Source organism: Chaetodon trifascialis, chromosome 8 (genome assembly GCF_039877785.1).
Source record: "Chaetodon trifascialis isolate fChaTrf1 chromosome 8, fChaTrf1.hap1, whole genome shotgun sequence".
Lineage (NCBI taxonomy): Eukaryota > Metazoa > Chordata > Actinopteri > Chaetodontiformes > Chaetodontidae > Chaetodon > Chaetodon trifascialis.
In genome coordinates, this window is record NC_092063.1 from 1,005,001 (window position 1) to 1,027,500 (window position 22,500).

Below are 22,500 nucleotides of genomic sequence, written 5' to 3' on the forward strand. Positions count from 1 at the left end.
GTTTGGGTCAGCACCTGGTGATTTCTGTGGGATGGGGATGGATTTCAAACTCTTTTGGAACCAACCAAAATATGTCTGCAGCACCAACATTGAAAAAAATACTGAAAGTTAACATTGACCGTCAGATTCATGTTCTTGTTTACAAATTCTGTGATCGGATAGTTCTGGATGTCCTGAAGGCATTGTTTCACCGTAACTGACACTCACGTATCGTATTGAGACTTAGTGCAAAATGTCAAATGATACCTATCCGTTGATGTGTTCATAACTGTCCTCTGTTTATTTAAACAGACAAAGACTAAACGTCTTCATCCTCTCCTCCCGCAGGCGTTTGGTTTCATTAACCTGATCCTGTGGGTGGGAAACCTCTGGTTCGTCTTTAAGGAGACGGGCATCATCGCTCCCTTCATGCGAGCTCCGCCTCCTCAGGAGAAATCTGCTGCACCAGACGCCTACGGCCAGCAAGGGGGGTACGAACAAGACCCCTACGCCAGCAACCAGGGAGGCTACCAACCCGACTACAGCCAGCAAGGATACAACCAGGTGAGCAGCTTACTGATGGAAGTGAATTAGTGTCAGCTGATCTGATCTGCTGCTGCTAGTTTTTCAGCTGCAAACAACGAGAAGCTGCTTCTTTAATTAATATTTAATATTTAATATTGTGGCACAAACTGCAGATGGAGGGCAGGAAGTGATTTTCTGCACAGGAAACACTATAACACACACTCATAATGCCGATGTTTCACGTTGTTTACGGTTGCTCAGATCAGTCAAACTGAGAAACCACGAGGTGCTTTTAGTACCAGAAGTTGTTTGTTCATAAGATTGAAAAACACACGAAATTGACATGATGAAGCCAGAACAAATGTCTTGTTATCCGTCTGCGGTCGGGAAGAGTCGAGTCAGCAAATGTGTGAAATCCTGTAACATTAACCATTGTTTTAAATCTGTGGGGACAGATTCAAAGTAAAGGCTACAAACAGCACGACAAACACTCACTGAACTTTAATAACGCACTCTGTCTTGTTTAGAGACGATACACGTCTTTAGTGACATTTCAGCAGACCTTGGCGAGCAGTTAACCAAGCACACAACGGTAACGCAAACCTCAACATTCAGCACTGAACATTTGCTGCTCGTTAATCCTCAGGACAATAAAAGCTAAGCAGCCTTAAAAAACCAAACAGTCATCTGGAGCACTTTGGTATTGAGGTCGTGGACCAGCCACAAACAGAAAGTTGTTTGTTTGCTTTCATTTGTTTTCTCGAGCAGAACGACGTCTGAAGGAGCAGCTAGTTGTTTTATCTGCTGACTCATCAGCAGCAAAACTTTAAGTTTGGCTGAAAAATCGCTTCATAACGTAAGAGTCACTTCCAACTACCTTTGTCTCATAGTTTCATCCAAACTAGCTCTCCTTCTTCTCATCTCTCTTTGCTATTCAATAAAAACAGGAGAGCTAAGGATTCTGGGAGAGATGTGTTGGTAAACCTGAAAACCAGATGCCAAACAGAGATGGAGCCTAATCCTGCTCCGGAGACTCTCGACTCTCTGACTGCAATGCATTATGGTTTCTGTGTGTCATGTTGCTTCTTGTGTTTGCTCCAGGATGCAGAGTACGGTCAGGGCTACGGCCAGCAGGGGGCGCCCACCTCCTTCTCCAATCAGATGTGAACTGACAGGAAGCAGGTGAAATGCTCTCTTTGCTCCTGTTTGTCTGATAAAAACTGCAGTGAGAAAACCTAAAATAACAGTAACAGCAGCCTGTGAGGAAGTGAATTATTCAGATGTTTTCATGGTTGATGGTTCTCTTGACCCCCAACCTTTCCTCCTGCACCACCATCAGGACACAGTGGACCAGGACTTTGGTACAAAGTCAGTATAATGTCCATGTCCATCAGAGCAGAGGACAAACACTCTTCTCTAACAGAAACACTCTTCTTATTATTGTTTGTTCAGTCACTCGAGGTTGTTGTTGGTGAAGCCTTCCAGCAGCTCAAAGGGAATCATCCCTGCATCTTCTGCTCGAGGCCCCGGGGCCCCAGAGTCTTAAGGTGCCCTAAAGGCCCCAGGTCATGAGTGTGGAGATTACTGTTACTATTATCATCCAATTACTTTGATAAAATGCTAATTTGTTATGTAGTGACCATTAAAGATAAACCAGACTAAGGGCCTCAGGGGCCCCGTGAACCTCGATGTCAAAACTAGTTTTATGGTGACATCGTGTCCACATGGTTTTTTCTTTAAGACAATGGTCTTCAGTGAAATAATCCCAGCCAAACAACAACAAATGCAGGGATGGACATTCACATGTGGGAACACTGGTCTGTGTCTGGGCTGTACTGGGACCCTCACTGGGTTGATGTGGTCTGACTAAGGTAGGCTCCTAATTTAGATTCGGCCTCCGTCTTTTATGAAAATATGATCCCAGTGTGTTTGAGGCTGCCACCATGTGACTGCTCTCAGTACAAACCCTGTCTGAACAGAGCTGCTCCCTCTGCTGGTGCTCGGTGTCACTGCAGCTTCCTGTTGCAGAGTCATTTTCATGTTCTCCTTCAGTTCTTTTGTCTTCATGTTCTTCATCAGAGGATTCACCATCTCTCATGTTTGCCTTTGCCTCGCAGAAAACGTCGGAGTGAACCAACAGTGGGTCGCCTGCAACCTACCCACAATGCAACACTCCTGTCTGTCTGCAACATTAAAGGGTGGGCTGGGGAGGTTAAAGGGGAGGTTAGATGTTGAATATAATGAATCAGTGTGTAAATGATAAAAAATAGAGTTATAAATAACAAATCCACAACTTGAGCAGAGCACCAAAACGACGACGACAACAACAACAACAACAACAACAACGACAACGCCAGCGAATAGAAACCTTCTGAACCAAGTGATGGTGTTGATAAGAGTCATTCAAGTACATAATCTGTGAGCGAATGTATGTTTGTGTTGTATAGATATCACTTTGAACAGATATATAATATAGACTCAACTGTTTGTTCATGTTTCCTCTTGAACCCGTTGATCTGCCCCGCCCCCCCCCCCCCCCGCCATGTACCCCGCCGCAAGACCAGATTCACACGGGCCAATCAGCAAGCTGTCCAGACTGGGTTCACACTGAGACAAATCAGATCCAAACCAGATTCTAACTACAGCCAAATGAGAACCAGATGAAACTGGATCGAACCTGACAAGCCTGCGTCCACCACCATCGCCTCCCAGCTCTCTGCTGTTTGTCTTGCTGCATGTAAATATCAACACAGGAAGTGATGTCATCCTGGAGACGCAGGAAGCCCAGTCTGGACTCAGCTTCCTGACGAGCCCAGTGGAACCTGGATCACTACAGTTGCACGGTTTGTGTGTTTGATTAATGGAGCTGCAGCTTCGTCGTGCTGTGACAGTCCTTCAGCTCCTCTGAGACGTGGAGTCGAGAGCTCGCTGCACAAACATCCGTCTGAACCGTCATCTCACCTGGAGAGCGCAGGTGATCCTGCACGTCCGCCGCCCTGATGGACCCTGACACAACGAAAATGTCACCATCAGGTCTGTCGCTCGGCACCTGGTGACCAATGCTCTGGTAAATTTAGATAGACGTCAAGAATCAGTGAGTCAGAACTGTTGTTGTGGCGTCTTGCCAAAGATCAAAGTTTGAGAATCAACAAAGTAAGAGAAGAAGAATTAAAGGGCGGTTTCCAGGTGCCCGCTGCGAGCACAGAGCTCACAGGTGAATCAGTGGTGTCTGTCACAGAGGCCCTTCCTGTGGACGCTCTGCAGTCATATCTTTTACTTAGGCTCAATGAAACAATTCAAGAAGCTAAAAACGTGAAAGTGCTTCTGTTACAGTGCTTAGCTAGCGTTAGCTCGCTAGGCCGCATCAAACTTGGCACGAGACAAATCCACAAAAGTCGATTAACAAGAGAAACGTTTAGGCGACGTTTAGGAACAAGCTGCAACGCAGCTGAACGTGACGGACGCCGACAGAACGCCGCGTCCCTTAACGTCGAGCCGCCTCCTGAACAGGACGGAGAAAGTTCAAACTTCAGACGGACGTTTCTGTCAGCTCGCTGTTTTTTATTTCTCAGCTCTCAGCCAATCAGCTGCAGCCGTGAGCTGTTTTTGTAAAAGTCTTTCTGGAAAGTTCTGAGTCTGAAAAACAAGAAAAAAACTTTATGCTTCCTGTTTGTTTGTTTGTTTGTTTGTTTTTTGGGGGGGTTAGCGTCGGTATCTTCCTCCGCATGGTGACGTGTTTCCTGCTCGTGTTGTACCTGATGATCGCTGTGATTCTACTTCCTGTTCTCCTGTACAGGTGTGCCTGTGTGTGTGTGTGTGTGTGTGTGTGTGTGTGTTCACTCTCGTTCCCCGTCCATACTTCCTCTTTATCTCTCCATCACTCACTCTTCTTTAGCCTTTTCTTTCCTCCTCTTCATCACTCTTTTTGTCTCTCTTCTTTTCTTTTTTCTTTTTCTTCTCTTTCTATTTCTTCTCCTTTTCTTCCTTTCTCTCCTCCTCACACTTTGTTCATTGTCCACCTCCCCTTCTCCTCCTCCTCTTCTTCCTTGTCCACACCATCTGTCGCTCTTCCTCTTCCTCTCCCTCCATTTCTTTTCGCCCTCCTCCTCTTCACCTTCTGTTTTTTCTTTCATGCTTCCTCCTCTCCTCATTGTCATTCTTCTCCTCCTTTTCCTTTGTTCCACCACCCCACCTCCTTGTTTCTTTCATCCTTTTCCTTTTCCATACTTCATCTTCCTCCTCTGACCCTCTTCTCTTTCATCATCACCTCCTCTTCCCCCTGTAACTAGATTCTTCCTCAAATTCTCTGCTTCCACCTCCTTTTTGTTCTCCGTCTTGTGCCCCTCCTCCTCCTCCTCCTCCTCATTCCTCTTCCTCCTCCTCCTGCCCCTCCTCCTCCTCCTCATTCCTCTTCCTCCTCCTCCTCCTCCTGCCCCTCCTCATTCCTCTTCCTCCTCCTCCTGCCCCTCCTCTCCTCCTCCTCTTCCTCCTCCTCATTCCTCTTCCTCCTCCTCCTGCCCCTCCTCTCCTCCTCCTCCTCCTCCTCATTCCTCTTCCTCCTCCTCCTGCCCCTCCTCTCCTCCTCCTCCTCCTCCTCATTCCTCTTCCTCCTCCTCCTGCCCCTCCTCTCCTCCTCCTCCTCCTCCTCATTCCTCTTCCTCCTCCTCCTGCCCCTCCTCTCCTCCTCCTCTCCCCTTCCACTCTTTCATTCTTCTGGATGTTCTTCCTCGTGACCATCCTCTTCCTCTGTGATGTAACTTCCTGTGTGATGATATTCTATTCAGCATCAGTAACCATGGCGATGGTGTTGACAGTGATGATGATGTGTGTGTGACTTGTTGCTATGGAGAGCCCCCCCACCCCCCCGCTGTGTTAATTCAGTGTAAAGTTTCAATAAACAACAAACTCGTCTCAGACGTCTCAGACTGTGTTTGTGAACGAGTGACCGGAACAACAAACAGTTTGATGGATGGATGAACGGACCAATGAGGAATGAATGAATGAATGAAACAAGGGACAGATGAATGCATGAACAAATGAATGAACAAAAGAGCGCACAGATGAATGAACGAGAGACTGAAAGCGGGCAGTGAATGAATTATTAATGAATGAATGAACAACAGCTCTATGAACTGCTGAATTACTAGATACTACAGATGAATGTATGACAGCATAAAAGCATGAATGAGTGAATGAATCCATCCCAATCTCTCTTTTCTCCTCCTGCACTCGATACTCTTCTGTCCTCCTCCACCTCCCCCTCTCTGAGTCTCCTCCATGTCTCCTTTCTTCTCCTCTTTCACCTCCCCCTGCTGCTCCTTCTTCCTCTCACCACCCCTCCCCTACTCTCCTCTGTTTGTCTCTCCTCTTCCTCTCATCCTCTGTCTCCCCTCCCATCTGGCATGTCTCCTCCCTTCTCTCTCCTTGTTCCATCCCTTCCTCCCACTCTCCCCCTCTCCTTCCATCTCATGGTTCCTCCCTCTCTCCTCCCTTATTTCCTTCACTGTGTCCTTGTCCTTCTGCTCTCTTCTCCTCCCTTCTCTCTTCCTTTTCTCTCCTCTTCCTCTCACCCCTCCTCATCTCCTGTTTCCTCCCTCCATTTCATAGGCTCTCCACCTCCCCTCCCCCTTCTCCTTGCTCAGTATCTGATGTTTCCTCATCCCTCTCCTTCCTCATCTCTTCAACACCTCTCGCCTCCTCTCCCTCGTCATCGCTCCTCCCTCCCCCTCCCCCTCCCTGCTCCCCTCTGTCCTCAGATCAGTCAGATAGAGGCAGTGTGTGTTGGTGTGTGTGCGTGTGTTCAGTCAGTAGAATGGCGTCTCTCAGCCTCCTGCTGCTCAGCACCGCTCTGATCCACAGCGTCCAGGTAAGGACGAGTCCCAGTGTATGCAGACAGACAGACAGACAGACAGACAGACAGACAGAGAGAGAGAGAGAGAGAGAGAGAGAGAGAGAGAGAGAGAGAGAGAGAGAGAGACAGACAGGAAGAGAGAGAGAGACAGACAGAGAGAGACAGACAGGAAGAGAGAGACGGACGGACAGACAGACAGGAAGAGAGAGACAGACAGAAAGAGAGAGACAGACAGGAGGAGAGAGACAGACAGATCCGCTCTGTCGTCACCTGATAGTGATGTTGTTTATCTTCTACCTGTCTGTCAATACTGTTACATCACTATGTGTGTATGTGTGTGCGTGCGTGTGTGTGTGCGCGCGCGCGTGCAGGTCGCTGCTATTAAGGGAGGAACATTTCGTTTCAGATTCTGTCACCATAGCAACAGGAGACAGTAACCCATGGCAACAGGGCCATATATTACTCTGTGTGTGTGTGTGTGTGTGCGTGTGTGTGTGTGTGCGTGCGTGCGTGCGTGCGTGCGTGTGCGTGCGTGTGCGTGCGTGCGTGTGTGTGTGTGTGTGTGTGTGTGTGCGCGCGTGCGTGTGTGTGTTTGTGTGGTCTTCTGTCCTTGTGAGGACTGTGTGACAGTGAGCACATTAACCTGAATATAATGAATGTTGAAGCTTGATTTCAGTGGAAAAACAGGATTTCAGTCTTGTGTCCAAGTAAACGTCTTTATGAGACAACGTCTTCTCCTCTGAACTGTGGCTGTCCCCTGCATGTCCTCTGATCTGACTGATGTCTTCTCTTCATTCTCAATGACCATCATTTGAAATGATTCTGTGAAACTGAAGCGGGAAAGTTTCAGGACACCTGACGCAGAGTGAGACAGGAGACAGTGAGGGACAAGACACAGGCTGAAAACTACCACAGTGGTACTTTATCATTTTGTCTCCATGCCAGGCAGCACTGACTCTGTCAGTCTTGGACTATACAGGTCTCCCTGAACCTGAACCAGGAGCTGGTCGGCTCAGAGTCCGGCTGCTTCAGTCTGAATCAGGATCAAATGGATTCGAGCGTCACGTCACTTCTGTCCACATCCAGGTCTGGTCTCTGCAGACAGACCTGAACCTGATGCTGCTCGTTTCACAGTTACTCACAGACAGAAAGACAGACGCATCACGAGTCTGTGCTGATTGAGTCTGTGAGACGTGACGGACATAAATCAGAGTCCTGCTGTCTCTGTTTACCTCTGACATACAACAATCGCTCAGCAGCAATCAGCCAATGAGCAGGAAATACTGTCTTTAAAGAGACAGAAAGACAGCTGGCAGTGAGACAGCTGGCAGTGAGACAGACAGATCGTGGACATTCAGTCAATCTGAGCGGCGTTCAGGTCAGCCGCCTCCCGCTCAGCCACATCAATGGACAAACTTTCAGTCTTTCTGTCCCACATTCATCGTTCGTCTCATCACTTCCTGTTACTGCTCACGTTTTTTGTCCTGACGCTGGTGTCACTTCAGAATCCTGCGATTAAACGTCCCGCTCACATTCCAGACGGACGTTTTCGTACAAAAAGGTCAAAAATCGATTTATCGCTCTGCTGAATAACAAAAGGAATCAGTGTCCATGAAGAAACCAATCAGTAACATGTAATAGATTACATTCTGAAAGAACCTGCTCAACACTGACCGTCATCAGATGATTCTATGGAACTTCAACGAAGAAGATAGAAAAGCATTTTCTGAGGTTATTTCCTCAGTTTGCGATGTAATTAAGAAATGTCAGTGAACAGGAAGATTGGAGGTCCAGCTGACGTCGAGCTAAGGTCAAGCTGAGGTCCAGCTGAGGTCAAACTGAGGTCCAGCTGAGGTCAAGCTGAGGTCAAACTGAGGTCCAGCTGAGGTCAAGCTGAGGTCCAGCTGAGGTCAAACTGAGGTCCAGCTGAGGTCAAACATAGGTCCAGCTGAGGTCAAACTGAGGTCCAGCTGAGGTCAAACGTAGGTCAAGTTGAGGTCCAGCTGAGGTCCAGCTGAAGTCTGGAAGACCCTGAAAACTTTCAGAGAGAACTGAATCTCGTAGGATTGTTAGAAAGACAAACCAAAGCCCTGTTCGACTGTGAAGACCTTCATGAGGACTCAGCAGACTGTGGAGAGCTGGTGCTCTGATCTACTGTGCAGCAATATCTGCACAAATATGAGCTTCACGGAAGAGTCATCAGAGGACAACTGTCCTTGTCCTCAACACAACCTCTGAGGTTTCCAAAGGAACATCTGAACCTAAAGCCTGGTTCACTGAGGAAACAGGTCGTGTGGACTGATGAAGACAAGAGAACTTTTTGGCCATAATGAGCGAAGTTATAGAACTTCGTGAGAGAACATCTCTCCAACGGTCAGCAACGGCGATGGATCCATCAGGACCACTGTTTGTGTTACAGTCAGTGGACGGGGAACATTTCACAGAGAGTGACGAACGGATTCAGTTCAACACCAACAAACTCTGCAATCAAGCATCACAGCGTCTGTGAAGAAGAGGAAGACGAAAAGACGAGGACGTCTTCAACAGGTTCATCATCCTGAACACACCACTGGCATAACGGCCTGAAAACATATGAGCCTGTATCATGTGTGCTGAGTCACTGTTCAGGGTGCTGAGTCACTGTTCCGGGTAATGAGTCACTGTTCAGAGTGCTGAGTCACTGTTCAGAGTGCTGAGTCACTGTTCAGGGTGCTGAGTCACTGTTAACAGTCGTGCAGACATCAGACTGCTCCTCAGAAGTGCAGACATACTGTTAAATAAACCTGATCACACTGATCAGTTATTCTCTGTCTGTCTCTATGTCCTCTCCGTCTCCATGTCTCTTCTCTTTATCTCCTTCACACAAACCTCTCTCAGATTCACACGCACACACTCACACACACACACAATCAAATTAGTGGAGACAGGAAGAGAAGAGCTTGTTATGTTGCTATGGTGACAGCATGTCTCCATGGACACATGCAGCATCCTCATGTGTGTGTGTGTGTGTGTGTGTGTGTGTACGTGTGTGTGCGTGATGATGATGATGATGATGATGATGATGATGGTGATGGTAGCTCACTGTCTCGGGGACGTTAAAACAAGGAAGGAAAATGTTTTCATCTTTCCACAGAGTTTGGGAGGGGGAGAGGCGGGGCTTAGAACAGGTGAGATGTGGGGATTCAGCTCTCTTGCAGGAAGTGACCTTCCTTCTGTTCCTGACCTCTGACCTCTCTCTCAGCCTCTACCTGCAGCTCGTGGAGGGGGGCGTGGCCTGGATGTGTCAGTGGGCGTAGCCAGACGCCAGCGCAGAGACCTCCGTGATCTGCTGCCCTATGAGGACCAGATGATGTCATACCCTGCCACTCAGGGAAGGGGTGGGGTCAATGACCTGTACTACCAATCAGATAACTGGAGGGGGCGGGGCTTGGACCAGGCGCTACAGCGATTGGTGGAACGGGACCAGAGGCGGGAGCAGGAAGAGGAGCAGCGAGCAGGTTGGAGCAGTTACACGTCACACACCTTTATATGATCTACCGTTGTTCTGACCAATAGACCAATCAAATGTGTTCACAGCCTACCTGGCCGCCCTGTTCCGCCTACTGAGTGAGGCAGAGAGCGCTGGATTGGTTGGCCCAGGTGACGTGGAAGTGGTTGAGGAAGAGGAGGACGAGGAGGACGATCAGGGGCCACCGGGGGACTTCAAGGGCCCAACCATACCAGACTACGATGAGACAGGGCGGGGGCTGAACATGGGGAGGCCCCCGGCTGCTTGGTGGGGCCTCCTGGAGCCCCAGCTGGCTCAGGCCTTGCTGGACAGGTGAGCACCACTTCCAGTTTCAGTTTACACCTGCACAGCAGGTTTGAGGCCTGAGAACATTTGAAGTGTTCAGGTTCATGTGTGGTTCTAAACGGTTTGAGGTTCTAAGTGATAACGCGAGCTCTGATTGGTAGGATGGAGCCTCAGCTGGCTCAGACTCTGCTGGAGAGAGCCAGACCGCAGAGACTCCAGCAGGCTGGACGAGTCTCACCTGGACAGGACAAAGGAGACCAGGACGCCCTGAGGTGAAAGACACCTTCACACATAGACACCTTCAGTCACATCCAACCAGTCCAGAGTGAGACTGCAGCTCCACCGACACCGTCAGCCTCCTCCAGCTCCTCCTGCTTTCTGTGTCTTTATGTTCAGTCACATCCAACCAGTCCTCATTTCTCCGTTCTGTTACAAAGATTTTAGAAAGAACAAATATATAAAATACACACATGTGGGCCTGTAGGTGTTCACGGGTGGCGAGGATCCGAGTCCAGGTTCAGAGGAACCACTTGAAAGCAGAACTCAGGAGAGAAGCACAGACCAGTGTGATCAGCTTTGGTTCATCGTCAGTGATCGTTTGTTTCTCTTCCAGTCCACTCAGGTCGGAGTCTTCGTGTTGTTTTAGGTCTGTTTACTTTTTGTTTACTTCTTTCTTCTCGTTAGTGTACTTTCAGCTCGTTTGCACCAAATCAGAGGACGATAAAGGAAAATGAAAGATGTTTTAACACAGATCGATAGATAAAACTCCACAGATCAATACGTCCATATTTCTTTATGATCATGAAAGTCAAGCTTCACAACTCAGTCTTTAAAAGTGCATGTTGCAGTAAAATAGTGAAAGTTTAGGTTTAGTCTTTCAGATGAGTGGACCAGCGTCCTCGTCCTCGTCCTCGTCCTCGTCCTCGTCCTCGTCCTCGTCTTGGAGGCTGGTCTGAGGCAGGCACCTGCTGACTCCTACAGGTGGATGCCATCTTTATTCTCCAGCTTCAGCTGAGCAAACACCAAAAGATCTCCACTAAAACCTAGAATGCAAACATTTCAGTCTGACGGATAACAAGGTGGAGCACAGGTGGAGACACCTGAGCACAGGTTACCTGTGAATTAGTCTGAACTCCACCTTTAAACAAAATAAAAAACAGGAAACGTCACGCTGAGCGACGTGTGCCGCTCATGATCAGCTGATCAGCTGATCGATTGATAAACCGTTCTCCTGTTGTTCTGATCAGCTGTTCTGTTCTCCTAGTTTGAAGAACCTTTGGAACCTCATTGATGCCAAACCCTCGACGGTTTCTTTCTCTACGTGAACTCAAGCGACTCCTCTGAACCTGCAGCGGCCATCTTTAATAAATCTTCATCATAAACTGACGTAAACAGACTGAATGTTTTGATTAAAAACAGCTTCTTCCATGTTTTTAAAGTCGTGACCTTTAACTGGAGGTCACATGACCGTCTGAGCTGTGTCATGATGAACACCTGTCACTACACCTGTGCAGGTGTCTGCTCATGCTTTACCTCTGCTGTGATGAAGTCATTTGTCTAACTTGACTGAGGAGCACACACCTGTGGTACCTGTGTCTCTGTCTTCCTCAGACGTCTGGTTGCTAGGTTACTGGCAGGCATCGGCCCTAACGACGTCCCGGTGATGACGCCTGGTCGCCGGGTGAGGAGGGGCCTGTCAATCACAGCAGCCGAGCCAGTTAGCTCCGCCCACAGGAGAACCCGCCGCTCCCTTGATGACGTCGCTCCTCCATCGCCCAGCAACGACCCCCCTCTGCTCAGAGTGAAAAGGCTGGAGGAGGAAGGTGAGGAAGAGGAGATGCTTCGCCCCCCCGCTGCCGGGCTGCAGAGGATGAAACGCATCGATACCATGGCAACCACCGCCGCGGAAGAACTGAATCATGGGAGTCATAGGCGTCGGAGGAGAGCCGCCCTGAACTATGACCCCCAGATACTGATCGATCAGATTGTAGAATACATGAGGGAGTAAGAGGAGAGGAGAGGAGAGGAGAGGAGAGGAGAGGAGAGGAGAGGAGAAGAGAGGAGAGGAGAGGAGGAGAAGAGGAGAGGAGAGGAGGAGAAGAGGAGAGGAGAGGAGAAGAGAGGAGAGGAGAGGAGAGGAGAGGAGAGGAGAGGAGAGGAGAGGAGAGGAGGAGAAGAGGAGAGGAGAGGAGAGGAGGAGAGGAGAGGAGAAGAGAGGAGAGGAGAGGAGGAGAGAGGAGAGGAGAGGAGGAGAAGAGGAGAGGAGAGGAGAGGAGAGGAGAGGAGAGGAGAGGAGAGGAGAGGAGAGGAGAGGAGAGGAGAGGAGGAGAGAGGAGAGGAGAGGAGAGGAGAGGAGAGGAGAGGAGAGGAGAGGAGAGGAGAGGAGAGGAGAGGAGGAGAAGAGGAGAGGAGAGGAGAGGAGAGGAGAGAGGAAGAGGGTAGAGGAGGAAAGATGGAGGGATGAGGAGGAGGTGAATCTTGTCATCTTTCAGGATTTTTTGTTTCCTCTATTGTTCTGTTTTTTGCTGCTTGTGGTGAAAATGTGTCCTGAAAAAATCCTGAAAGTTTCCAGAAAAAAACAACGTAATTAATTTCTATTTCTAGAACGACACAGTATAAGACGATCTTTCTGATTTTTATCTGGCCTGAATCGAGTTTTTCTTTCATAAATTCTCTGAAAATCAGTAAACTGATAAGTGATCACTTCTGTCTCATCCAGAGTTTGTTCCAGATCAAATGATTTTTGCAGGAAACTTTCTCTGAACTTTCCCTTTGTTGCCGTTTGCTCAGTGGAGTGCCTTTAAAAACTACAGTACCCACAATCCTCAGCAGCTGCTGCAGAATCCAAAGATAATTGATCAAATGTGTGAATTTATCTATCAAATGTACAAAGAATCGATGTCACCCAGCAGTGCTGTCTGAAGCTCTCTGATTGGCTGTTTCTGACAGCAATGGCCTCTGGGACTTGAAGCTGACCCCGCCCACTCTGTGTCTCTATGACAGGTGAAACTTTAAAGATAAAATTAGAAACAGATTGACACTGACTCCGCCTTCCCTCCATCAGTGTCAATCTGTTTCTGGAGAAGACGGACGGACAGACGCCGGGCAGCGTCATGGCGCCCGCTCATCAGCTCTGTGATTGGTCCGTTCCTGTTGTGTTCGTGTACTTCAGCTTGTGCAGCAGCTCTGTTCGTGTGATCCTCGTCTGTCTGTGGTCAAACAGAAACTTTGATTATCTCTGAATTAAAGTCCGTATCCACCTCGAAGCTCTCCGCCTCCGTTCTTCTGTCTCGCCTGCAGATACGTGAAGTACTCAAACTTCAAGGTACTTCAGTACTTCATCACAAGTATTACACACACATGAAAGTTAACTATAGTTTCTGTTCCTGGTGGAATTTTCCAGATTTCCTTTCCTTCCTTTTGTTGTTTCAGAGACGTGGCGTTTAGGGTCTGTGTTACTGTGAAGGTTAAACATGTCCTTCATCTCTCCTGCTCTTCATCGCCTGACATGAGGAGACGATGTGACGAAGACCGTGACACGATGAAGACGATGAAGGCACTTTGAGCTGAGTTTTTCTGTTTTGAATCTGATTTTCTGATTTTTCTCAGACATTTGAAACAGCTGCTCTGCGAAACAGGACTCACCTGGTCAGGTAACACCTTTAGGTAACTTTGGTTAAACTGGCGACATCTTTCAAACTGGTAACTTCACTTATACAGGTAACGTTACCTGAGAAGGGACTTTCACCTGGAAACATTACCATCATGTTTTCCATCAGCTTTATTTTGAAATGCCTGCTCTGAGGACAAGACTCACCTGCTCAGGTAACATCTTCTGGTTACTATAGCATCACTTAAATTGGTAACATCACCAGGTGAATGAAGGTAAGCAGATTACATTAGTTGCTCAGGTAAAATCACCTGGACTGTATTTTTCTGTATTTACAGGGTCACATGACCTGAACACCAGCTGCTCTGTCTCTGATTGGCTGGCCATCATCCGTCAGTGATTCAGAGGAAACAGATGAAATCTGTGATTCATTTTATTTATGTTTGTGTGACTGAACAAACAAACAAACAAACAACAACCTGCACACAAACATTTTCCACAAAACGATACACGTTACACGACAGCAGGCCGAACTCACAGCGGCATGCAGGACTGAAGTCTGAGGAGGGACAAGGTCGTCCCCCAGGACACAAAGAGACGAAGGACGAAGTTTAAAATGACATCAGAGAGATCAGACGTCACTTCAGGAGGAACGTTTATTCACAGAGGCTTCTTCATCAGCTTCTCCGTCAGCTTCTTTCTTTGTGCTAAGCTAGGCTATGAACATGTGACTAAACATGGCAACTGGCAGCTGATTGGTCGATGAGTTTATGTTGTGCTTCTGTTTGCTGCAGAGCTGCCATGTTGACAGAGAACTCCTCTTCTTCCTCTTCATCCCTCCTCTCTCCAGAGACAAACAGACTGAACAGAAAACTGAAATGAGATGAACCTGCAGAATGTTTCCTGTCTTCCTTTCTCCTTTTCTGATTCTTCCTGCTCCTCGTTAGCCTTTCTTCCTCACCATGACAACATTAAGCTGGATATGGTTGCCAGAAAACCAGGTGATGATGAGTGAAAGGAGGAGGAGGAGGAGGAATGTTGAATTCTTCTTCTGGTTCACTTTCATTTCATCACCTTGTCTTCTGACGATGAAACAAGAGGAAGAGAACAGTCTGAGTTTGTGTTAAGTTTAAAAAGACAAAGTGACAGTAGAAGAAGAAGAAGAGTCTCACCTGGTGAGTCTATGCTGACATCAGCAGACCCGTGGTCACTGCGGAAACACACAACTCATTATTAAAGGTCACTGCTGGTTCAAGCTAAGTGTAACCAGAGGCTGGCAGCACCCACAGCTAACACTAACTAACACTAACGCTAACCTCAGTCAGATGCTAACTCTAAGATAACTGGACCCACAGCTAACACTATGCTAACCTCAGTCAGATGCTAACTCTAAGATAACTGGACCCACAGCTAACACTATGCTAACCTCAGTCAGATGCTAACTCTAAGATAACTGGACCCACAGCTAACTCTATGCTAACCTCACTTCAAAGCTAACTGTACCTGAGCTAACTCTATGCTACCTGAACCTCCCAGATGCCCTGACCCCGCCCTCACCTTCCTTGGCATCTGGTGGCAGCAGGGCATCCTGTCTGTTGGCGAGGACGAAGGCCAACGTGGCCAAGATGGCGGCATCCAGAACCCCCAGGATGGCCAGGATGTAGGCCCAGTGGACCGAACAGTTACCTGGAGAGAAACTGCCCACCTGGAGACAAAAATACAGCATCAGTGTCATGAATACAGGTTAAACATGATGATCTTCTAGAATCTGAAGCATTGATGAAGATTAAAGCAGCAACAGGAGATAAAGGAGTTCAATGAGCTGAAACATCTACAGCAGGAACATGAATGAACACATGAATGAACAGGAACATGAATGAACACATGAACGCAGCAGGAACATGAATGAACACATGAATGCAGCAGGAACATGAATGAACACATGAACGCAGCAGGAACATGAATGAAAACATGAATGCAGCAGGAACATGAATGAACACATGAATGAACAGGAACATGAATGAACACATGAATGAACACATGAATGAACAGGAACATGAATGAACACATGAACGCAGCAGGAACGTGAATGAACACATGAATGAACAGGAACATGAATGAACACATGAATGCAGCAGGAACATGAATGAACACATGAATGCAGCAGGAACATGAATGAACACATGAACGCAGCAGGAACATGAATGAACACATGAATGCAGCAGGAACATGAATGAACACATGAATGAACAGGAACGTGAATCCACAGACAGCAGACAGAAACACACTGAATGTCCTCGAATACTCACAGAGTCTCCACACAGAGCTCTCATCTCTGGACTCTCCCATGAGTCTGGAAACAGAAGACAAGCTAATGCCAGACAGAAACCTGAGGAGACAGACAGACAGATGGACAGATGGACAGACGGACAGATGGACAGATGGACGGACAGACAGCATCATGATTGGTCAGTGTTTGTAAACTGCTGGGACTCAGCTTTATTACCCCACACCCCCACCCCCGCCTCCGTCCAGCACAACAGACAGGATGTCCATGCAGACCAGTTTGACGTCAGACTGCTTAAATTATCACAGGTGCCAGCAGAACCAGCAGAACCAGCAGAACCAGTAACTGACCTGCAGTGAGCTGCAGCCACGCACAGATCTTGTAGACGGTTGCAGCACTGCAGAACCTGAAGAGACAGAGACAGAGGACGCTGGTCCACACTGCCCACAGTGACACTCCCACCAACACTGCCACCGACTGGAAGGACGGCAGAGGAGACAGACTGGACAAACCACCACGACAGTCCGGGACTGGCCATTCTGACTCCACACACACCTGACATCCCACGGACATACAGGGACACAGACATACAGGGACACAAAGACATACAGGGACACAAAGACATACAGGGAGACACACAGACATACAGGGACACGAAGACATACAGGGACACAAAGACATACAGGGAGAGACACAGACATACAGGGACACAAAGACATACAGGGACACAGACGTACAGGGACACAAAGACATACAGGGACACAGACATGCATACAGGGACACAGGCAGACATATGGGGACAGAGACAGACAGGTTAAGTGGTCCTGTGAAATTCCTGGATAAGCTTTGTGAGTTGGTTGCAAACATCATCTCCATCAGACTCCTATGACAACATGAAGGGTCTTAAATGGGGAGTGAATGATGGCTACGTACAGCACATGGTATCATGCTAACAGACTGATGCTAACGCTAACAGGTACCAGGTCATGATATTCATGCAAACAGACCGAAGCTAAGGCTAACAAGGCCATGATATAATGCTAACAAACTGAGGCTAAACTTAACATTTCCCAAGTCATGATGTCATGCTAACAGACTGAAGCTAAGGCTAACGGGACCCTGAACCTGAAATTATGCTAACAGATTGAGGCTAAAGCTAACAGGACCCTGAACATGAATTATGCTAACAGACTGAGGCTAAAGCTAACAGCTCCAGGCAAAAATTCATAATCCTCACCAGTTAATGATGCTCGTAGAAGGCTGGAAATTACCACCACTGTTACAGTGTATGTTGTTTGGCTGCTTAGCTTAGCTTAGCTTACAGATGTGTGTAGTTTATTTGTCATTAAAAGAGAAAAATGTTTTTGAAAGAGAACCAACTCTTATGTCTGACAAAAGCAACTGTGTCAGGTAGCAGGTTTGTCTGAAGGTGTTTCCATGTAAAATTTCACTTATCCAATCAGGACGGAGTCGCTGTCGTTAGTTCAAACTCTGATAAATCACTCCTGAACGGAGCCTCCTGATGTCGCTGCTGAGTTCGTTCTCTAAACTTCTGCCCTCGTATTTTTCTAAAGACTTTGACTCCAGTTCAGGCACACAAACCCTGACACTCCCGTCACACCTGGATCCCAAAACCCAAATTAAATATTTTCTTTTTCTCAGTTTCTCACCTCAAACAGTCCCAGTGTTCCGCTGGGCAGCGCCGGTCCCGCCCCCTGGTGGCGGGTGTCCGTGGTGCCGATCCAGGACGGCTGCACCAGGACGACCACCTGGATGATGGCAAAGCAGAGAGTACAGACGGCCCAGAGGACGCCGACCGCCCGGGCGCTCCGAACAAACTCTGTCTGATAGAGACGAGACAGGTCGGTGACGGCGGGCGACGCTGCCATGACTGAGACAGAGAGACGGAAAAAAGGGAATTTTTCAAACGTTAGAAACCATCACATCATGTCTGATTCCTCATGTCCTCGAATCCTTCTCTCTTATCAAAGAGAAGTAAACTGAGAAAAAAGCAATGATGCACAGGCTAAGCTAAGCTAAGCTAAGCTAACTGCTACAAGTGAGTTTTTCTGCTGTAAGAATCCAAACAGTTCGAGGGATGTTACAGCAGATAACACTTGAATTAGCCTTCATTTTATTGTTTTTATTGTCACTTCCTGCTGTAAGGTGAATTAGCTCTGAACACACAAACATGACATCGTTAACATGACAGGGACCAACAGCTGTGAGGATGATGATGATGATGATGATGATGTGCTTCAGCCTCAGTCTGTTAGCATCATGTATCTCATATACGCAGCCACTGAGTCCAAACATGCTGACGCTGATGCCATGTTGGTTTGGTGCTGCCACAGCTGTGATCAGCAGATGATGGTGATGATGATGATGGTGGTGATGATGATGGTGATTATGATGATGATGGTGATGATGGTGATGATAGTGACGATGATGTACGAGGTCAAGCTGAGTGGAGGACAGTCAGTACTGATCAATACCTGCTGCTGATCACTAAGAAACACACTTCCATCAAAATGACCATTAAAAGAAAACAGGTCAGTAAAGTACAAGTACCTCAAAACCAGCCTCCTGTACTGCAGTAAATGTACTCAGTCACTGAATGAACTGATGATGAAGATTTAATCAATGGAAACAATCGATCATCTTCATCTTTTTATGTTTCAATGTTTGTCAGCAACAGCATCAATCACAGCCCGACAGCCAATCAGCGTCGAGATGCACCAAACACAAACGGCCCGCACCCACCGACGGTTCCGTCATCACCTCCGTGTTATTCACCGAGGACATGCACGCGCGCATCGCGTTAAACGGCTGTCTGCATTGACTGATCTGAGATCTGAACCGATGAAACACGAAGAAACCGGAAACAAACCTGCGGCTGGAGGAGTCCACCTGTCTGTCTGTCTGTCTGTCTGCAGGAGGAGAGGATGAGGAGAGATGAAGCAGCGGCGGGGGGGTTGGGCGGCTCTACATCCCCGGATGTGACAGGAATCATCTAATTGATCATCTCCTCTAAATCGATCCCTCCAGCCACAAACAACAAGCTCTGCAGAGCATCAGCGGCTCACATGATTTTATCCAATCCGCTGCTGATATTTCACATGACGTCACAGCGCCTCCCGCAGGCCGGCTGATGAACTGCAGGGGGACCATCAGGAGACACAGAGGCGACTGTGTTCAGGTGGACAAACGCCTCAACACGTAGCCCGTTGGTCAGATTCTGAATCCTCAGCTGTCACCTGAGCTTTATGAGACTGTTGGCTCATCAGGTGTGAGCTGCTCACTGTCCTCACGTCCTCACGTCCTCGCTCTGCAGAGTCCAACAGGAGAGACACATCCTGTCCTCTGGATTCTCAAACATGGACGAGAACTTTAGCGGTTTGTACATGAGACAAGGACTAGCGAGACCCACAGCTCAGAAGATAAGATAAGATAAGATAAGATAAGATAAGATAAGATAAGATAAGATAAGACTATTCAGCTCATGTCTACATGTTGACTGATGGAAGAGATTTCATTGGTGGAAAGAATTCAGCATTTATTTACATCTGAAAAGTTGGAGAATATCAATCAATCAATCAATCAATCAATCAATCAATCAATCAATCAATCAATCAATCAATCAATCAATCAATCAATCAATCACATGCTGGATCAATGAATTCACCTTCACAGTACCTACAGCTGACATGTTGGTGTGTGTGTGTTTATGACTGATGACGTTTTCCAGATTGGTCTCAGAGGTCATGTGACTTTTACTAAAATACTGAAGTAGTCTTGAGGTACTTGTACTCAGCGACTCAGACAGGAAGTTCACCTTCAGTCAAACCTTCATCACATTTTCTGCCTTTTTGCTAAAATCAAGTTTTTGTTTTGTTGTTTGTTTAGAACTAAAAATCCAAACTCAGGAATAAACACAAACAAACATAAGCAACATACAAACAAACGTCTGTTTTTAATAATCCAGACGAGAAACAGTTTGAAGTTTATTTGCTGGTGAAAACAGAGAATCATCATCTGCTTTATGAACTCTGAGGATCCAACGAGCATCTTAACGAGCATCTTAACGAGCGAACTGTTGACAGGAAACACTGTGAAACATGACAAACAAAGCGTCTGTGGGCCTGGCCTCTCGCTGACATCATCACCTCTGAACTCTTCTTCTGTGATCAACACTTGATGCGCCTGCTGGTGATTGGTCACATGTTCACAGCCTGCTGACAGGTTTGAAGATGATGAAGATGATCAGCACTGAGCTACACTTAAAACCATGAAAAATAAAAAAGTCATTTCTTTGTTTGTTTGTCTTTTGGCAGCTGTCGGACACCGTAGATTTCCCACAAAGCACCATTGCCGCTGGACTAGTATCCATGACAACACACTCAACAGTCCAAACTGAAGGAGGAGAGACAGAAAAATATAAAAGCATCACCTCCTCTTCATCTCCTCCTCCTCCTTCCCTCCATCTCCTCTTCCTCCTCCTTCTCTTCATCTCCTCCTCCTCTTCATCTCCTCCTCCTTCCCTCCTCCTCCTTCCCTCCTTCTCTTCATCTCCTCCTCCTCCTCCTCTCAGCTCCATGGAGGGATCTCCTCTCCAAACTTGGCGCAGTGAGCAGCGTTTTTAGCTTCAAACAGAATCTGAAGACAGAGAAGAAGAAAGTGATGAAGAGTCAGATGAAGGCTGGATGTGTGTGTGTGTGTGTGTGTGTGTTCTCGTGTGTTGTCTCCATAAATGTGATACACACACACACACACACACACACACACACACACACACACACACACACATAAATCGTCGATGACCTCACTTGACCGACATGCGTCGTTGTCGGTTCCGTCCAATGATCGAAGTCTCACCTGGTGGTGGACGTACGCCTCACACAGGTAACACCACACCGACAGGTCAGAGAAGCTCAGGACGATCGGATGTTCAGACACAACGCCGTGAGTCACCATGTGCTCGTTGACATAACGACCACAGAACACCTGAGACAGGAAGGAAGACAGGTGAGACACGCCCACTGCATCGTCAACAGGTGAGAAACACCCACTGCATCAACAACAGGTGAGACACAAGGTGACAGGTCACCTGGTAGCAGGTGAGACAGGTCCAGTTCTCAGCATCGGAGCCACAATCCTGGCAACACAAGAAGACATCTATACCTGAGGGGGGGAGGGGCTTAACGGCATCCAGGTGAGGACACCAAGACAGAGGATCTACCACATACAGAGTGGCCTGAAGACAGAGACACAGAGAGAGACAGACAGGTTGGTGACATATGGACTGACAGGTCACACAGTCAGACAGACAGACAGAATTTGATATAAGAATATTTGCTGACGTCTGTCTGTCCTCCACACATCAGCTCCAGAGACGTCTGAGGCTTTGACCAACCACGGGCTCCCTCTGTCTCTGGCTCCGCCCCCCCTCCACCAGCAGCCTCATCTCCAGTGGCAACCGACACTGTCGCTACCGTGGCAACAGTCTGCAAAGACTCAATAAGACAATAAGACATGAGAACAAACACACAGTGCAGATACTGTCTCTCTGTCGGTCTGTCTGTCTCTCAGGTAAATGTTGGTCTTTCACTGGATCTCTGTTTACACTTTGTCTTGTCTTGTCTTGTCTCGTACATGCTGTATTGTGTTCTCAGCAGCCTCAGACGTCAGCAGTGTAACAACCATCGAACTTCCTGCTCACCTGGGTCTGCGGCAGTGTCCTCTCTGCTGATTGGCTCTGCTCAGCTGTCACTCCACCTTCACAGGTGACCTTTTCCAGACTGAGGCGGACCTTTGGCCTGGCCCCGCCCACTGGCGTGGACATGGCAGTAGCGTGATCGGCTGAGGTTTGACTGATGTCCAGACCGGCCAATCCCTGCGCGAGCTCCATCTGATTGGACGAAAGCTCTCATTTCATTCTTTCCTTCGCTCTCATGTTGATCTACAGCAGGGGTGGGCAAACTGTTCCACAAAGGGCCGCTGTGGCTGCAGGTCTTCCTTCCAACCAAGCAGCAGCACACCAGACTTGACTCATTCAATCAACTGATCTCACTCTTCAGACAGCTGATTGGTCAAACTGTGCGCTCTTGATTGGTTGGAAAGAAAACCTGCAGCCACAGCGGCCCTTTGTGGAACAGTTTGCCCACCCCTGATCTACAGACTCACAGACGTTTCACGTGCGTTACCATTGTGTCCTCCTGTCCTGTAGGGGGCAGTGGCGGTTGGTCCTCGCTGCCCTGCTTCGACCTCCTGCCTTGACCTTTAGAACTACGTTTCCCGCGATGCTTCAGGGCAGGCAGGGACGCCCGCACAGACTCTGGGACTGAAAGAGACGGCAGACTCATTCCCATTAGACAACAGAGACAGAAAGGAGACATGAATAAAATAAAGAGATCCTGCACTGACGGCAGATCCTCAGGGACCGCCAGTAGGGGGCG

The 22,500-nt window shown here is 47.9% G+C and overlaps 4 protein-coding genes across 10 annotated transcripts in view; 2 read left to right on the forward strand and 2 right to left on the reverse strand.

The window, feature by feature from the left end:
• Positions 1 to 5,418, forward strand: part of sypa (synaptophysin a) — a 14,086-nt gene extending 8,668 nt beyond the window's left edge. The window contains exons 6-8 of the mRNA XM_070967907.1: positions 328 to 543; positions 1,606 to 1,686; positions 2,622 to 5,418. Of these exons, the coding sequence (XP_070824008.1) occupies positions 328 to 543; positions 1,606 to 1,671 (282 nt within the window). The 3' untranslated portion in view covers positions 1,672 to 1,686; positions 2,622 to 5,418. The remainder of the gene's footprint in view (positions 1 to 327; positions 544 to 1,605; positions 1,687 to 2,621) is intronic.
• Positions 5,419 to 6,136: 718 nt separating this feature from the next.
• pcsk1nl (proprotein convertase subtilisin/kexin type 1 inhibitor, like) lies at positions 6,137 to 12,196 on the forward strand. The gene is made up of 5 exons (XM_070967906.1): positions 6,137 to 6,370; positions 9,597 to 9,852; positions 9,932 to 10,175; positions 10,310 to 10,420; positions 11,760 to 12,196. The coding sequence occupies exons 1-5, from the start codon at positions 6,317 to 6,319 to the stop codon at positions 12,154 to 12,156; spliced, it is 1,062 nt and encodes a 353-aa protein (XP_070824007.1). The 5' UTR covers positions 6,137 to 6,316; the 3' UTR covers positions 12,157 to 12,196.
• A 1,978-nt stretch (positions 12,197 to 14,174) lies between these two features.
• lhfpl4b (LHFPL tetraspan subfamily member 4b) lies at positions 14,175 to 19,174 on the reverse strand. Of its 4 annotated transcripts, none has more exons than XR_011602398.1 (8): positions 18,936 to 19,174; positions 17,716 to 17,936; positions 16,396 to 16,600; positions 16,068 to 16,147; positions 15,316 to 15,463; positions 14,931 to 14,968; positions 14,720 to 14,837; positions 14,220 to 14,631 (listed from the first exon to the last, which is right to left on the reverse strand). XR_011602398.1 is itself a non-coding variant. In XM_070967911.1 (7 exons), the coding sequence occupies exons 2-6, from the start codon at positions 17,932 to 17,934 to the stop codon at positions 14,940 to 14,942; spliced, it is 681 nt and encodes a 226-aa protein (XP_070824012.1). In that variant the 5' UTR covers positions 17,935 to 17,936; positions 18,936 to 19,174; the 3' UTR covers positions 14,175 to 14,837; positions 14,931 to 14,939. The 4 variants fall into 4 exon arrangements, 2 of the variants coding, with proteins under 2 accessions (XP_070824012.1, XP_070824011.1); XR_011602397.1 differs by having other exon boundaries at positions 14,720 to 14,840; XM_070967911.1 differs by having other exon boundaries at positions 14,175 to 14,837.
• Positions 19,175 to 19,582: 408 nt separating this feature from the next.
• Positions 19,583 to 22,500, reverse strand: part of hdac6 (histone deacetylase 6) — a 13,569-nt gene continuing 10,651 nt past the window's right edge. Inside the window, exons 23-29 of one of the 4 annotated variants that reach the window (XR_011602396.1) lie at positions 22,469 to 22,500; positions 22,249 to 22,385; positions 21,765 to 21,953; positions 21,406 to 21,558; positions 21,227 to 21,299; positions 20,921 to 21,049; positions 19,583 to 20,701 (exon numbers count right to left, since the gene is read on the reverse strand). The exon at positions 22,469 to 22,500 is cut by the window's right edge and continues 146 nt beyond it. Coding sequence is in view for 3 of the 4 variants with exons in the window: in XM_070967881.1 (XP_070823982.1) it covers positions 20,633 to 20,701; positions 20,921 to 21,049; positions 21,153 to 21,299; positions 21,406 to 21,558; positions 21,765 to 21,953; positions 22,249 to 22,385; positions 22,469 to 22,500 (856 nt within the window). In the remaining variant the exon portion in view is untranslated. Of the gene's footprint in view, positions 20,702 to 20,920; positions 21,050 to 21,152; positions 21,300 to 21,405; positions 21,559 to 21,764; positions 21,954 to 22,248; positions 22,386 to 22,468 lie in introns of all 4 variants that reach the window. The other 3 variants (XM_070967882.1, XM_070967881.1, XM_070967883.1) reach the window with 3 other exon arrangements.

Coding starts and splice junctions, on each gene's coding strand:
- pcsk1nl (XM_070967906.1), top strand. CDS start 6,317: ATGGCGTCTCTCAGCCTCCTGCTGCTCAGCACCGCTCTGATCCACAGC. Junction 9,853..9,931: donor GGAAGAGGAGCAGCGAGCAG/GTTGGAGCAGTT, acceptor ATGTGTTCACAG/CCTACCTGGCCGCCCTGTTC. Junction 10,421..11,759: donor GGAGACCAGGACGCCCTGAG/GTGAAAGACACC, acceptor TGTCTTCCTCAG/ACGTCTGGTTGCTAGGTTAC.
- lhfpl4b (XM_070967911.1), bottom strand. CDS start 17,934: ATGGCAGCGTCGCCCGCCGTCACCGACCTGTCTCGTCTCTATCAGACA. Junction 16,601..17,715: donor GAACACTGGGACTGTTTGAG/GTGAGAAACTGA, acceptor GTGGGATGTCAG/GTGTGTGTGGAGTCAGAATG. Junction 15,464..16,067: donor GAGCTCTGTGTGGAGACTCT/GTGAGTATTCGA, acceptor TTTTGTCTCCAG/GTGGGCAGTTTCTCTCCAGG.